This window comes from Anabas testudineus, chromosome 18, assembly GCF_900324465.2.
Source record: "Anabas testudineus chromosome 18, fAnaTes1.2, whole genome shotgun sequence".
NCBI classification, from domain to species: domain Eukaryota; kingdom Metazoa; phylum Chordata; class Actinopteri; order Anabantiformes; family Anabantidae; genus Anabas; species Anabas testudineus.
In genome coordinates, this window is record NC_046627.1 from 8319796 (window position 1) to 8336020 (window position 16225).

Genomic DNA, 16225 nt, shown 5'->3' on the forward strand with positions numbered 1-16225 from the left:
GGCCATGCTCCGTGCTGTTTTGTAATTCTCCCAAATTGTCCTTACATGGATTAAATATCTAAAATGACAAATGTTGGCCTTAATTCGAGTGTGTGAGTCTTGTGTAGAGGGTCAGATAATGTTGCCACATAAACTCAAGTGTAAGATAATCAGATTATTTTTAAACCCTGAAATTTGCCAAATCTCCTTTTTTTTCCACTGCCTGCTTTTCATGTGTACGTGGAGACAGAGCTCACCTGTTCTGCTTCTGACAGATATGTAAACCAGTTTAAATATCCGAGGGTGTGCTTTAACTCTGTGGTCATAAATAACCTTTATCTGCACAGATGGAATCATTTCCCTTTGTCTTCACAGGCCCGTGGGGAAGTCTTTTCCTCTGTGAATCTTATCGCCACCCATCAGTTGCTGGAAAAAGATACATGTGGTCTGACCAAATGGATCTTTCCCAGATATTGAAAGGTTACTTCAACATTTTGGGGAACTATGGAAGCTAGAGGAAGTGCACTGTTAGCTTAGCATAGCAATAAAGATCTGATAAAAGGGGAAACAGCTAGCACGGCTATGACCAACACCCACAAACCGAGGTGTGGACACACGACAGCAGGATCTGGATAAGGAAAAAACTCATCCTCCAAAGAACTTTAAAGGTAAAGATAATTTTTTAAAATCTCTAATCCATCCAATAAACATGACTATGACATGTTTTGGCAGACAATCCTAGAGAAAAACAGCCACATAAAATGCACCCAACTCCAGAAGCTGCATTGTTGGTATTATATATAGAAGGCTTCTGTGTTTTCATGCTATTAGCTTTTATCACTAGAGTCCTAGAAAGCATTTCATGGACGAGAATTAGTTATTAGCCATAACTGTGGCATTGGATGATTAGCATGCAAGTATTTTTAGCTGAAATACTGTAGAAAAACTACCAAAATACTGCACTTCAGCAACTAGATGCACCATCAGTTCCTTAATTCTAAGTCAATTTAACTATTCTTTCCCTCAGTCTGAGAAACAGAACTGTTAACTGCCGCCTATATCCCAAAATCAAAATTACACATAGCAGATGCTTTTATCCAAAGCAACTTACAAGTAGGGTACAATGGTAGGCAGGGTAAGCGCGAGGAGGTCTTGCCTAAGGACCCCTACTGGAGGTAGGCCACAGCTGGGATTTGAACCCCAGTCTCCCACATGGGAGGCACTACACTAACCAGCCGCTAGCTTGTTAACTAGCTGAATAGCTAGCTAACTAACTCTTCAGTTCTAGATAGTTTTAGATGGATGTGGTTTAACCAGTTTAGCATAGATACAAGACTAAACTACTTTAGCAAGACTACTAAACAAACGCACTATACACAAAGTAGCATTAGCAATATGTACTGCAATACAATATCTATCCTTACATTAGCTTCCTGCTTTAGTGCTTAAAATATAGCTAGCTAATAAGCAACCATAGTAAACATGTTTGTTAATCTTTGATGATTACAAATCAATTCTTCAAAGAACAGAACAAAAACATGATGTTCCTCAAAACTTGAACAGACATTCTTCTAAAAACAAGACACGCTGACATGTTGAAAAAGGACAAATCCCTTTAATCATAAACCGAGGTGGATGATAATTACACTCCAGAAACATGACTGATTGAAAATGAACCCAGAAAATAACCTGGTAAAGTGACAACAACAAACAAACAAATAACTATATCAACATTTAGCCAAAATAAACAGAAAGAACTTATAAAAATAGCTCTATGAATCAATGAGAACAGTGCCGTCAAACTAGATACCTGGGCAGGTGATAGTTTTGGTTTAACGAGGCAACACTTCACAGTTTATGGGACATGAATATGGATGTGAATGGGTTTCTATTGGCGCCCAGATTGGTCTTTACCATCATCTTCTTCTGATTTTATGTTTCAGATGCTGATGGAAAGTTACCAAAGAGTTCAACCTAAACATTTGTTTGATTTAGTAGTAGTTGTAAAAAGAAGATGGTAGAAACATAATAAATTTTAAAAGCATGTGAATAAAATATGCATTTGTTTATTTTACAGCAAGACAGAAGTAAAGAAGTGAACACCTTAATAAAATAAATCTACCTATATCAGTGCAATTCAGGTGCAATTCTGGACTTTTGTAAAAAAAAAATGAAAGAAAATATGCTGAACCAAAGTACAACAAGAAAGTCACTCAACAGCTAATGAGATTATCATTAGAACACCACTGATAATAAACCATCTCACCCAATGTTCCCTTGAGAATAAAAATATATTACATTTTCTGTACTGCGTTTTTCCTTCTTCTCAAAAATAACAACACGCGATTAGATATGTATGGACCCTCGATGCCTGCTGCAGGCTATTAGAACAGACATGGATGATCTATTATAATATTAAAGCTTTTCCTGTTGGTGGAAATAGGGTCAAACCAGATTTTAAAGTGGTTTCTGCTTGTCTAGACACCCAGGAGGAAACCAGATCTGAGCCACAAAGAGTTTCACATCCAGATCAGTTGTGTGTGAATGCAACCCGACAGGAAGCTAATTTGCACAAATATACTGGGATGGTTTTGAGGAGGATGACGGGGGTTTACAGGGAGATTTCACATGTGTAAACAAGTATAGTTATTCACCCCTCCCTCTATTTCTTTCTTTTCACGCTCTTTTTTCTGGACCCCCCCTCTCACTCTGGGTTTGGTCATTGTTTGGCAAAAAAAGCATTTCCTTCCTTCCTAACCAGACCTTCTGTCCTCCTCCTCCTCAGTTGGTTTCTCATCTTGTCCACCAATCCTTCATTAGTTTTTCTGGCACACGTGAAGTCTCATCTTTGCCACTGACACCTTCGATGCGGATGAAGAGACGTCAATAGATGAGTGTTGAGAAGAGGAAGAGGGTGCAGCAAACTTGGATTTTGCTGCTGCTGCCAACAGAGATGATGATGATGATGATGAGGGCTTGGTGCTAGGTTCTCGCAGTGTTTGGCAACTGAGTCCATCTCCACACGGACAGCGCTGGAAGAGCTCCAGGCCGTGGTTCCCTTTGCGCCGGTGCCGTGTGCAAACCTGCCCCTCGCGCAACACCGGTTTGCAGATGCGATTCCAGAAGTGGCGGGCGCAACATAAACCGGCAGAACAATCTGAGGAGCGCAGGCAGGGGTCGCCGACCTGACCTGGAAACACAGCAACAGATAGAAAAACATTTAACGATGTGAGAACCACGCAGCAGCAGCCAGAATCATGTCCAGTAACATGACACAAAGAAGCTAAAGAAAGAGAACACGTGCTCACCTCTGGTGGAGGAAGCTTTCACATCCATCCTTTTTCTCTTCCTCAGATGTTTCAGTTTAGACTGTGGACCCATCCCTCTGTCTGAGTCCAGGATCCTCTGAGACTCAAAACTGACCATGTCAGGAACGCAGATATCTGAAGGAGGAACAAAGGAAGTGGAATTTACATTTAGAGGAATCTCTAGAAAAGCACTCATCATGTGAGAAAACATTAAATGAAGATTATACGATATCAGTTATCTGACGTTTTACATTATAACTTTTCTGAAGCCATAAGAACCATCACATATTCAGCCATCTCTACCAAAACGATGATGTACTCTATGCAATCTTACTGTTGCTGCAGTGGTTGCCAGGGCAACACATGCTGTCCCTATGGCAACGCCTCTTCCTCCTGCGGCAGGTGTGGCACCTGGAGTGTGCCGGCCCTTTGGTGGAGGTGTGGCAGTAGCTCCCCTCGCTGCACTCCAGGTCGCTCATGCACTGGTACAGCTGCAGAAGAACAGGCAGGCATGAGTTGGTACACAGTAGTAGAAGGAATACTGCATGTATGCTGTGTTTTAATACTGCATTTACGAAATACTGCAAGTTTCAACGTTGTTATAACTCTGTTAAAGTCTGTGTGGACTGTGGTCCGAGGCTCCTGGTGGCTCCTCACAGGGATCCTAACGGATCTGACCCACAAACACTCACCATTAGGTCCAGACTCGGCTCCCACGTGCTCCGGTTCACCGGCAGCGCGTGCCCCTCCCTCAAGATCACCGTGCGGATGGAGTTGAGTCTGACACGCGCCTCTCCGCCGCGGGGCCACGCCAGCAGCACGAGCCCGGCGGCCCACATCAGCACCTGAGGACAGGTCATCACCGCTGCTGCAAGAACCAAGAGAGCATGTTGCTGTGAGTCTCTAGGAGGGAATCACTGAAGCATCTTAAATAAAAACACGACACAAACCGCAGCTTCGTTTCTCACCTGTTGCTTTTGGAGTGAACTTCTCGTTGAATGAATCCAGATGTGCTGCGTTGCTGAAACACCAGGATCCGGCTGATTCACAATGTGAGAAATAGGAAAACAGTCCCGACTCTGAGCTCAGCAGGAGACGATGATCCGGCTGCTGCTGTGAGGACAGGTGACACGGACCAGGACCTGGACCCTGATCCACTTTATAGGCTGCTCACATGTTGCCACGCGCGATCCGGGTACGCCCACAACCCGAGCCACGCGCCCACCGCCCCTCCCTCAGCGCACATCGATACCCCCCCCCCCCCCCCACACACACACCTGCACTCATCGATACAGGTGAGCAGGGGGGTGCAGGTGGAGGTGGAGGTTGGGGGGTGCAATTAAACCTTTGAACGTCCCCTCTAAAAAACTGTGTACGAAATCTCATAGAAGAAACAGCTGAAATAATTTAGTGAGCTCCTCCTCAGCCGGCGTTTTAAGGAAAAGGCTGCAGTTTCATTTTTGGTACGACAAAAACAAAAACACGTTTCTAAAAACACGGACAATGCACAATGACCTGTTTGGATGTTATAAATATTTAAATGATCACTTATATAAAGTCTATAACATGTAGAATAAAAGTCCCTGTTTTTTCTTAGACGTTTTGTACATAAACATGTCTGACATTAGATAGATACAATGTTATGATTAACAATGGAAACAGTCAAAATAGCAATACAGAAATACAAAAACCTCTTTTAAAGCAAAATATCTGCGTTTTAAGTTAAAATAGACATACATTTGCATTAGCATCTATCTAATGAGTATCAAAATAAAAGTACACACTATGGACTGTAGGTGTACGTGACAACTACTCAGTTATACTGTGCTTATGTTTATATATGAGAATTCTTCATGTTATGTTATGAAGTAAATGGAAACACACAGTAAAAGCCACTTGAGATTGTACTCAGGTGCAGTACTAGTAGGTACTGTACATCCCTTCGTTGATTACGTCTTCAGTTTGTCTTTGTGTAACATGCTGCAGACAATCGGTGCATTCACAGATCAGTTTACCAAATGTCGCTCTCACCTTCGAGCTACCTGTGCTTTTATTCTGTTCTCTTCACCTGAATGTGGAGCTAATGTGGCTCAAAACAGCCGTTAGATCCTGAGACCAAGAGCAACCACAAGCCTGGAGTGGGTCCAGCATCAGACATTTAGCTTTATGGTGTTAGGACATAAGCATGCATACATCTTAGCATCTTAACGTCAGTACAGTAGTGTACTCACATTAAGATGACTGCTGTGATAAATGAAGTTTCTCTGGCTACGTGGTGAGTTTCTCTGCAGGAATTTTCCTCCAGCATCATGACTACGTTGACATATTGTTCTATCTTGATCACAGGTAAACTCGTGACCTTTATTGGTGGCATTTAACCTTTCCACACCCATGAAATGACGACACCTGTGCATGTGTTTGTGTGATTTAATTGCGCCGATACAATCAGACCCGCAACCATCGATGGGTGACAAGATAAGCACTCAAGTCATTACAGGATCACACACACACGTTTGCCTTTAGATACATTTATTATGTCATCAGTATCACGTTAACACCTCTCACACAGCAATTTACTTGATTGTTTTTCTTACCTGCGGCCTTGTGTGTGTGTGTGTGCATGTTTTTCTATATTTGTGTGAACAAATTTTAGTATGATACCATCATTATGAGGACATTTTGGCTGATCCTTTACAAGTTGAAAGGGCTGAGACTCGGTCTAAGACCTGGTTTCAGGTTAGAATCAGGTCATTTTGTTGTAACAGTTAGGATCCTAATGTCAGCCAAGGTCAACACAACAGTTTATCTGCAGTGAAACCAAATATTCACCGTCCTTATTTAGATAGAAGCAATAATAATGATTCACATGTGTTTCATCATGAAGAAATCCACAGAACATCTTGTACTTTAGGAACATTAAATGAAATAGAGAAAGAAAAACATCAAACAAAAAATCAACTTAAAACTGAGAAAACAGGAAAAAAACTAAACAAAACATAAAATATACAATGGATGAATATATTGTCACACAAAACAACGTGTAACTCTTGATGCTAAATTACTGTGGCACAGTATAAACTGCAGTTTTTAATGATAAACTTTCCCACACCTGCTATAGCTGCTGTTTTCTCTGCTGTTATGTCAACATTAACACATGTTGAAGATCGTCTGTTGTCCATCAGAGAGGTTCAGGCTCCACTCTGCCTCCTTGTGTCTGAATGTTTAATTTCTTCAAACACACACAAGGACACGTGTGAACAATGAACTGGAGGTGGAAACATCATCGTTAGGCACAAAACTATTCAGATTTCGTTTGAGTGAAAAGAATAAATACTGAGAAATGTCTGGTTCTCGTCGCTTGGTGCCTATTTTTTATTTTTAGAATTTATTTCTCTTCAGGAAGTTTCACAACTTTGTGTGTGTGTGGTAGTTTTGGTCATTTTGATTTGTGGAACAATCACAAAAACACGAGGAATATGTTTTTTTGAGGAGTTAGACTGACGTCTGAGTGTGTGACACTAAATTATAATGATTAACAAGCGTCCAAAAGCTCTGCCCACCACACTGTGAAGTCCTGATGCTTCATAAAGCACTCACACCATTTTCTGTGCTTTTTAAAGTGTTGTAGTTTGTAATTAAAGCTGAAAAGTAATTTTATTTCCTCTGTGACCTGACTCCCACTTCACAGTGTATGTCAAGACAAAAACAAAGACACAAGGTCCAAAGACCTCACTCAGACTGTCCTATAATATTTTGTGATGAGGTGTAGATCAGGACAAGGGTAGAAAACCTTTTCTGTTTGATAGAGGAGACAGTGCTGCGTTAAAGGTCTGAATCCTTTTGTAAATGAGAGTAAACAACACAGTCTGGAAACAGAAAACCATAAAACCATCTCTCCGTCGCTGGGAGGAAAGTGAAACTAATACAACACACACACTGAGCTTCTTTATTGAGTTGAGTATCGAGGCTGCTGGCTGTTTCATCCGGTTCATTCATTACACTGACACACACACACACACACACACACACACACTGATATACCAGGATAATGAGAGAGAGAGTGTGTGTTAGCAGATAAATAGAAACAGATGGTGACGACTGGATGTGATGCTTCTGTCTCAGGACGACGTCGCCACCCTGAGTTCAAACACGGAACAACAGCCCCACGAAAACACAAAGGTCAAATGTAGAATAAATGTCCTGAAGACACCATCTCTCTCAGAAAACATGTGTGGTTTCAAAATACTGTCTTTGAATGTGTCAGTAAAGCGATAGAGGTGCTTTCTGTGATTACGCCTCTAAAACAGTCACATGTCGTTGCTGCCATCTGCCAATAAATCCTCCTGGATCCGTTCAGTTCTACATCTGAACTGTAGGAGAAACAGCAGACAAAGTGGAATCAAGGCTGAGATGAGATGTGCTGAAAAACCTGCCTTTAACGTACAGAGCTCCACGTGGAGAAATGGAGCCTCTGTGGGAAACTGTGGGACGTCTGCTGAATAATGAACTGCACAATATTAACAGATGTTCTTGCTCCATTCAGCTGCAGCTGATGAAGAGGACAACATGAGAACTAACACCCTTCATCATGAGCGTTTGGAGTGGAGCTGACTTCAATTTGATTGATCATGTTCATAGTATTTTATCATGTTCATAGTATTTTATCATGTTCACAGTATTTTATCATGTTCACAGTATTTTTATCATGTTCACAGTATTTCATCATCTTCACAGTATTTTTATCATGTTCACAGTATTTTATCATGTTCACAGTATTTTTATCATGTTCACAGAATTTCATCATGTTCACAGTATTTTATCATGTTCACAGTATTTTTATCATGTTCACAGTATTTCATCATGTTCACAGTATTTTATCATGTTCACAGTATTTTATCATGTTCACAGAATTTCATCATGTTCACAGTATTTTATCATGTTCACAGTATTTTATCATGTTCACAGAATTTCATCATGTTCATAGTATTTTATCATGTTCACAGTATTTTATCATGTTCACAGTATTGTATTATGTTCCCAGTATTTCATCATCTTCACAGTATTTTTTATCATGTTCACAGAATTTTCATCATGTTCACAGTATTTTATCATGTTCACAGAATTTCATCATGTTCATAGTATTTTTATCATGTTCACAGTATTTTATCATGTTCACAGTATTTTTATCACGTTCACAGTATTTTTATCATCTTCACAGTATTTTATCATCTTCACAGTATTTTTATCATGTTCACAGTATTTTTATCATGTTCACAGTATTTTCATCATGTTCACAGTATTTTATCATGTTCACAGTATTTTATCATCTTCACAGTATTTTTATCATGTTCACAGTATTTTTATCATGTTCACAGTATTTTTATCATGTTCACAGTATTTCATCATGTTCACAGTATTTTTATCATGTTCACAGTATTTTTATCATGTTCACAGTATTTCATCATGTTCACAGTATTTTCATCATGTTCACAGTATTTCATCATGTTCACAGTATTTTCATCATGTTCACAGTATTTCATCATGTTTACTGTGTTTCATCATGTTTACAGTGTTTTCTTGTGTTTACATAACCATAAAATGTAACTTTAGTAGAAGTACACAAGTAATATGAGCAGTAGAACATAAGTAGATCATCTCAAGTCTAATACAAATGTTTGTATAATTTAATTTCTGTCTCAGACTATTATTAAAGTAACTGAGCAGATGCAATTTTACAGCGTAAAGATAAAAAATCGTAGTAATTTTAAATAATGACTGTCTTTGTGAAGAATATTCACTTGAAAATTATTTCATCAGAATAAACTGTATATAAATTTCATTCTTCACATTTTGTCTTATGACTTTAAAATGTGGGTTCCAGATTAAAAAAGAAATGTTGAAACCACTGAAAAAAGAAAAAACCTTTGCATTGATTATGATTAATTATGATTAACGTTATGACTCCTCTAATTTCTCTGAGAGGCGTTTTCGGTTCTTGTTCCTGTTCTGCGCCTCAGCAGATCTCTCCTTGAATCTGTTGGGTGTCTGTTATTTTATATCCGCTGTTGCTGTTCACACTTGTTTCTGTCTTCCGCACTTTCCTCCTCTCGCAGGCTGCAGTAAGATGTGAGTAAAACTCTGTTTTAACTTTATATTTTTTTACTGTGCAGGTTCCCACAGTTCTGTGTCGATGTGTCAGAAGGTTTTTTCGTTTTATTCATAAGTTACATGAGAAAATGCAAAAACGCTTTTGAGACGCGTTCATGTGCTGCAGGAAATGACTCAAGAGAATTTTGTATTTGACACAAAACTAAAGTAGCAAGTTAAATCGGCTTTTTACTGACGAGAACCGAATCTGATCACAGTACAGGAAACGGTTATAGAGACAGGAAAAAGCTTTAGAGACAGGATACTGAGCCCTGGTGTTCAATTCAAAAATACTGTCGGCAGTAGGCAACACCCTAATTGAAACACATACTACACTTATAAAAAAATTAAACTGTCCAGCACAAAAAGGCAAACATTACTGCATGTTGATTACTGTCAACATGCAGGATACAGTTTTAAAAAAGGAAGAAAAGAGAAGAAGTAATATTTCAGCCTTTTGCCGCTTTTCTTGGTCTTAATTTATAGCGCGTTAAATAATATGCAGCTGGTCCAGGTGCGGCAGGAAGGGTGTCCAGGGGGGTCGAGGGGGGTCCAGGCCATTTCCAAACATCTGATTTTCCACCCCTGGCTATACGACGAAGGTATCTTTCACCACTGACCACAGGGTTGGTTGAATTTATATTATGTCAACATAAGAAAGTATATGTGGTATGAAACGTTATGTGACAGCAGATTTTTAGGTCTTAACAATGGAGTTTCTTGACCACAGCTGAAAATCTTATTAGCGGAGCAGCAAAACACTAGTTCACTTATTAGAAGTTTAGTATTTGAGGATGAAATGACTCCTGGCCATGGAATTTTTTATTAAAGATATTATGAAAGGCCGGTGTTACTTAGCGTATGACTCAGAGACAACCAGACAAAATCCAAAACAGGATTTGTTGACAGCTGGCAAGTCCAAACAATTCAAAACCTGCACATCAGAGAGTCTTTGATACAGTATCCTGAGAGAATAAACAGGAAATGTAATCAAATGACTGCCCTATATGAGACAGATAACACAACACAGAGTCTAAACAGATGTACGTCCTCCACTTCCTGTGTCTGTAGCACAGTTCAACCAAACCTACTGAAGAACAGTGTAGGCAGAATAAGTCAATCACTGTGACCAGCAGTAACAGTAATACTAACACTTTAGCTAATGTATCCGCCCTCAGCTCCTCAGAACAGACATAAGAGCTTTAGCTGATGGACTAGAACGACTTCAGGGTTGAGTGAGAATCCAAGTGTGACCAAAGAAGGGGTAGGCTCTGAAATGGGAGGAAGGACTGCTGAGTGATGCAAAAAGAAAATGGAGTTTTGAAATGCAGGACTTGTGAAATCAGTTCTGACTAAATAGGCCAGATAGTTTTTTTTTTTTTTAAAGTTAAACAGTATTTAATAAGAACTAAGAACAAATTAACCGGTGAGTTTCCCCATTCGATCCACTTATTTTTTGTATCTCTGTACTGTTACTAGTTCGTTTTACGGTCTGAAGCCCTGGAGATCATTGTTTGTGTGGAGGACTCCAGCTGATTGACGATGAGGAGTCAGAGGTCCATGGGAGAACCAGTGTGTTTTAGCAATGAATCTAAGTAAGATGATTGTTCACATTTTAATGTCTAACCTTAAATCGTGACATGTACAAAGACGCATGTGTTGTTACTGCCTTATTTCTCTAGATGCAGCTTCCAAAGCTGGAGAGCAGACTCAGTACTGTCCAGAGATGGGTCTGCAGTGTGCTGTAGCTCAGTCTTCAGAAAAGAAGCAGCCTCATTTACAAAGTAAGATAAACACACTCTAAAGTAGGCATTACCCACAAGCCACAGGATGTATATGCTTTTTAACTCAGCACAATTTAGAAGTGAGTTGACTTTCGTTTCACTGAAATTGAAACTAGCATTGGAATCATTTAAGGTCCACTGGTGACTTAGTTTAATAAAACACACTAAAAGTTTTTGTTTGTGTTGATACTTGAAAAAATCTAATTAAAAAACAGAGAAAAATACAATGTGAAGTGTTTTATTTCTGTAGAGAGCGGAAGAAGCATAGAGGTGGTGTTGAGGAGGAACTGCAGTCCTGCTGCTGCCAAGGTTCGGTCTCAGTGCAGACGTCCAGTAAGACCAACACAGTAGAAAGTAAGATCAGATGTTGTCTGTCTATTCTTCAATGTAGTATATCTTTAAAATTCCTCTTCAAAAGCCCTTTAGACTTGACTTTCTTCTTTACTTCACTGCTTTTATGCAGCAGATCCTGGTCTGCAGGAGATTTTACATGGACACAAAATGAGTCTGAAGAGGAGATGCGACTGTGTGACTGAAGGGTTTGGTGAAACCAGAAGTAGAACCAAGAAGATCTACCTCAAGAGGATGTACACTGAGCTAGACGTCAGAGAGGGACAGAGTGAAGAGACTCCAGTAAAATGCAGAGACATCTTTAAAGTCTTACTTGACCAAGAGAAACGGGTCAGAGTTGTTCTGATAAACGGCATCGCTGGTATTGGGAAAACCGTCTTAGTGCAGAAGTTTACTCTGGACTGGGCGGACGGCTCGGAAAACCAAGGTGTCTGTTTGGTAATTCTGCTCTCGTTCAGGGAGCTGAACTTGGTCAGAGATGAGCAGCACAGTCTTCTCACGCTGCTCCGTGTTTTCTATCCAACATTACAGAAGGTCACAGCAGAGCAGCTGGCCGTCTGTAAACTGTTGTTCATCTTTGACGGCCTGGATGAGAACAGACTTTCACTGGATTTCAACAAGAGGGAGATTGTGTCTGATGTCACACAGATGTCATCTGTCAATGTGCTGCTGATAAACCTCATCAAGGGGAATCTGCTTCCCTCGGCTCTGGTCTGGATAACCTCCCGACCTGCGGCAGCCAGTCAGATCCCTCCGACATGTGTTGACAGGGTAACAGAAGTACGAGGCTTCACTGACGCCCAGAAGGAGGAGTACTTCAGGAGGAGGTTCAGAGACGAAGAGCTGTCCAGCAGAATCATCTCTCATGTCAAGACATCCAGGAGCCTGCACATTATGTGTTTTATTCCAATTTTCTGCTTGATCATTGCTACAGTTCTGGAGCACATGTTGACTACAAATATGACAGAGGAGATTCCCTTGACATTAACTAATATGTACTCACACCTCCTGATGGTTCTGACTAAGAGGAAGAAGTATAAGTACAATGGGGGACACATGATGAGTCCACAGGAGCTGACGGAGGTCAACAGGGAAGTTCTTCTGAAGCTGGGGAGGCTGGCGTTTGAACATCTGGAGAAAGGCAACACGTTCTCCACGGAAGACCTGGAGCAGTGTGGTCTGGATGTCACAGAGGCCTCGGTGTACTCAGGTGTTTGTACAGAGATCTTCAAAAGAGAGAGTGTGATCTTCCAGAAAGCAGTCTACTGCTTTGTTCATCGGAGCGTTCAGGAGTTTCTGGCTGCAGTTTATGTTTTCCATTGTTACACAAACAAGGATTTTGAGACACTAGAGAGTTTTCTAGGAAATTGCTCGCGCAGTGACCCACCATTGGAAATGTTTCTAAGGAGAGCAACAGAGGAGTCAATGAAGAGCATGAAGGGCCACCTGGATCTGTTTGTTCGCTTTCTTCATGGTCTTTCACTTGAGTCAAATCAGAGGCTTCTAGCAGGCTTGCTGGGTCAAATGGTAGAAAGAACAGAAAGCATCCATAAATCAATCCACAATCTAAAGGAAATGAGCAGCTCTAACATCTCCCCTAACAGACGCATCATCATCTTCCACTGTCTGATGGAGATAAATGATCACTGTATACTTCGAAACTACGTGAGGTCAGAGAACAGATCAGAGACAAAACTCCCAGAGACCCACTGTTCAGATCTGGCCTTCGTGCTACAGATTTCAGAGGATATCCTGGATATGATGGAGATGAAAGCATACAGAACATCAAAGGAGGGACGATTCAGGCTGATGCCAGCTGTCAGGAACTGCAGAGAGGTTCTGTAAGTTCTTAAGCACTTAAAAAACATCTTATCCATCTTATCTTAAAGACCTCATAGTGCCATATTTTTCAAGCAGAACTCTCCATTCTCAGGCTGCAGGTTTACTTGTGGTTCCTAGAGTTTCCAAATGTAGAATGGGAGGCAGAGCTTTTAGCTACCAAGCCCCTCTCCTGTAGAACCAGCTCCCAGTTCAGGTTCGGGAGGCAGACTTCCTCTCCACATTTAAGACCAGACTTAAAACTTTCCTTTTTTTATAAAGCTTATAGTTAGAGATGGATAAGAGGGTTGTTGGGTTTTCTATGTAATTCTGTATACAGTTTCACTTTGTGAGGTCTTAAATCTTAAACACTGTAAATTGCCTTGGGTTGAGTTCTGTTGTGAAATGTCGCTTTACAAATACAATTGAATTGAACTGAATTGTAGTATTGTAGCCTGCAGGGGGAGTCAGCCACTCTTTTTTCCTTTCCTTCAGGTGTAGTGAATTCTCTCTAGTGGCAATACAGACCACTCCAATATATGGTCTATGCAGTGTACTGTTAATAAGTCCCGAATTATGTATCTACAAATATACAATTGGGGGCCAAACTATCCTGTTCCTGCCAGGGTCTATTGTCAGTCAGTGGGATCAACGCTTTTCAGATCCTATTAGCTAAATGCTTGGTTGTTGATACTTCTTTATATTGAGTGACTGCTGGATAGTAGTTTCTGCATCTGAGAGTGTTGGACTTGAGTTGTAACAAGCTGTAGGATTCAGGAGTAAAGGTGCTGTCTACTGGACTGGAGATTAGAAAATGTAGTCTGGAGACCCTGAGGTTAAAAATACTTTGTCATGTTTTCTGTGCTAAAAGTATTATATATTTTTTATTAATTGATTTCTATTAATATAAAGTCACTCAATATAGTGAGTGCTGGATAGTAGTTTTCTAGGTTAGTTCTTCTCTGGCCTTGGCTCTGTGGTCCAACAACTCCTATCTGATAGAGCATGAGCACAATCTACAGGATTTGAGAGTGGAGCTGCTGTCTGCTGGCCAGGAATGTCTAAACTGTAGACTGGATACTTGTAGGTCAAATGACTTGTTTTTAATGTTGTTGTAAACACACATCAAGCCTTTTGTGCTGATAATCGCAGACTGGCCTGTGTCATGGCATTGACTACAACATAAAATCCCTTGATTTGCACAGTTAAAATCTAAAAATAGTTAAGCATATAAGATGCATTCCATTATTCTTAATTGGTGTTCACAAGAAGAAATGTTTGTTTAGAAAACAAAATCTGCAAAATATCTATTTGATGTTTTATTTCACTAAGTAACTTGCTGCTATATGTATAACAGGCTACATGACTATAAAGTGGATAAATTCAGACTTTCAGAAAAAAAAAGATTTTTTTAGTTTAAGGTACTTCAGCTTTACAGAAAGCAGTTGTATTTATTTTGGCTGCAGTTCTGATCTCCAACACCTCCCATCTGAGAGTATTGGACTTGAGTTGTAACAAGCTGCTGTCTACTGGATTGGAGAGTAGAAAATGTAGACTGGAGACCCTGAGGTTAAAAATACTTTGTCATGTTTTCTGTGCTGAAAGTATTATATATATTGTATTAATTAATTTCTGACACAATTCTTAATAATTATCAAGTCATGCTCCTATTTTGTTTATGATAACAGGGGAAGTTGTGACTTTGCCAGGTGGACTGTCACAACATCAGACTATATAGATTTTATATTAGACTGACAAGGGAAAACAATTCTATCATTTGATATATGGTCTAATATAATATTTAACAAAGAGGTACCGTCTAATTAAATATTAACATTTACATTTATTTTCTATATGATATGATAATAAAATATGACATGTTTTCTAACTACATGTTTTTGTTCTTTGTCCAGTCATTTTTTGGCCTCAACTCTAAAGCTTAATCCCTTTCATTTGAGAGAGCCTGAGTGACAACAATCTGCGCGAGTCAGTGGTGAAGCTGCTCTCTGCAGGACTGGAAAGGCTTCATTATAGGCTGGAGACTCTGAGGTCTGTAATAAACATGCTAATACTCACAATAGTATTATACTTTTTAAGTCAAAGCTAAGCTACTGAGCCGTTAATATATGACTGAAGCCCAGTTGTCTCTCTGAACCTTGTTGCCACTCTTGTCTACAGGGTGAAACAAACCTGGAATACAGCAGACAGCTTTGAAAGATGTGAGTGTTTACAGAGTCCAAATCATCAATGTCAAACGATGCAATGTCAAATGTGTGAAGCCACTTGAATCATATTTCAACAACAGATACGTGGGAGAATTAATTAGGAGACTGTGTTTAATTTTTGAACACTCAAAACTTAAAAAAGAAATGCTGTATGTGACTTAGCTCATGGAGGCAATTAAGCTAAACTGTGCTCACCAGCTACATTTAGAGTAAAACATTCACTTCAAAAGATCATAGTGGAGAGCAGGGCTCAGTGATATTTTTATTGTTAATTTCTGCATTCATAAACGTGTCTAAATTACCACTGAAGAGTCTCTTTTCTGTTTCAGCTTCTGGAAAAGGTTTAAGATGGACGACAGTCTCACCAACAACATTTCAAAGGGAATGCTTCCTTGAGTTCCTGTTTTTTTTTAAAAAGACTTTAAAGACAATTATGGCAAAATGAAGGGACTAAGATTCAAGAGCGACTGAAAAGAAAAAGACTGAATCAATCCTCAAAATTTAGCAGGACTGTCAACATTAGTAGTTTACAGGATAATCATGTTTACATTTTTAACCATTTTTAACCTTTAAAGCCTGAGATGAGTGACATCACATATTAATAAATGTGTCT

General features: G+C 39.7%; 2 protein-coding genes across 7 annotated transcripts; one reads left to right on the top strand and one right to left on the bottom strand.

Annotated features, from left to right (window-relative positions):
• Window positions 1-1635: 1635 nt before the first annotated feature.
• On the bottom strand, window positions 1636-4394 carry LOC113168269 (dickkopf-related protein 2-like). The gene is made up of 5 exons (XM_026369282.1): window positions 4256-4394; window positions 3980-4155; window positions 3622-3778; window positions 3288-3422; window positions 1636-3169 (listed from the first exon to the last, which is right to left on the bottom strand). Exons 2-5 carry the CDS (start codon window positions 4145-4147, stop codon window positions 2796-2798), a joined length of 834 nt encoding a protein of 277 aa, XP_026225067.1. The 5' UTR covers window positions 4148-4155; window positions 4256-4394; the 3' UTR covers window positions 1636-2795.
• Window positions 4395-9314: 4920 nt separating this feature from the next.
• LOC113168229 (protein NLRC3-like) lies at window positions 9315-16023 on the top strand. 6 transcript variants are annotated; one of them, XM_026369228.1, is made up of 9 exons: window positions 9332-9413; window positions 9921-10060; window positions 10914-11029; window positions 11117-11218; window positions 11469-11572; window positions 11682-13410; window positions 15301-15436; window positions 15566-15606; window positions 15942-16023. In XM_026369228.1, exons 3-7 carry the CDS (start codon window positions 10977-10979, stop codon window positions 15356-15358), a joined length of 2046 nt encoding a protein of 681 aa, XP_026225013.1. In that variant the 5' UTR covers window positions 9332-9413; window positions 9921-10060; window positions 10914-10976; the 3' UTR covers window positions 15359-15436; window positions 15566-15606; window positions 15942-16023. The 6 variants fall into 6 exon arrangements, with proteins under 6 accessions (XP_026225011.1, XP_026225017.1, XP_026225013.1 ...); XM_026369229.1 differs by having other exon boundaries at window positions 9921-10036; XM_026369230.1 differs by having other exon boundaries at window positions 9337-9413; window positions 9940-10060.
• Window positions 16024-16225: the final 202 nt, after the last annotated feature.

Bases quoted from the DNA above. Each gene is read 5' to 3' on its own strand.
- LOC113168269 (XM_026369282.1), bottom strand. From the start codon at position 4,147: ATGACCTGTCCTCAGGTGCTGATGTGGGCCGCCGGGCTCGTGCTGCTG. The intron at 3,779-3,979 runs GTGAGTGTTTGT...GTTCTTCTGCAG, and splicing joins AGCCGAGTCTGGACCTAATG to CTGTACCAGTGCATGAGCGA. The intron at 3,423-3,621 runs GTAAGATTGCAT...TTCCTCCTTCAG, and splicing joins TGGCAACCACTGCAGCAACA to ATATCTGCGTTCCTGACATG.
- LOC113168229 (XM_026369226.1), top strand. From the start codon at position 10,977: ATGAGGAGTCAGAGGTCCATGGGAGAACCAGTGTGTTTTAGCAATGAA. The intron at 11,030-11,116 runs GTAAGATGATTG...TTATTTCTCTAG, and splicing joins TGTTTTAGCAATGAATCTAA to ATGCAGCTTCCAAAGCTGGA. The intron at 11,219-11,468 runs GTAAGATAAACA...TTATTTCTGTAG, and splicing joins GAAGCAGCCTCATTTACAAA to AGAGCGGAAGAAGCATAGAG.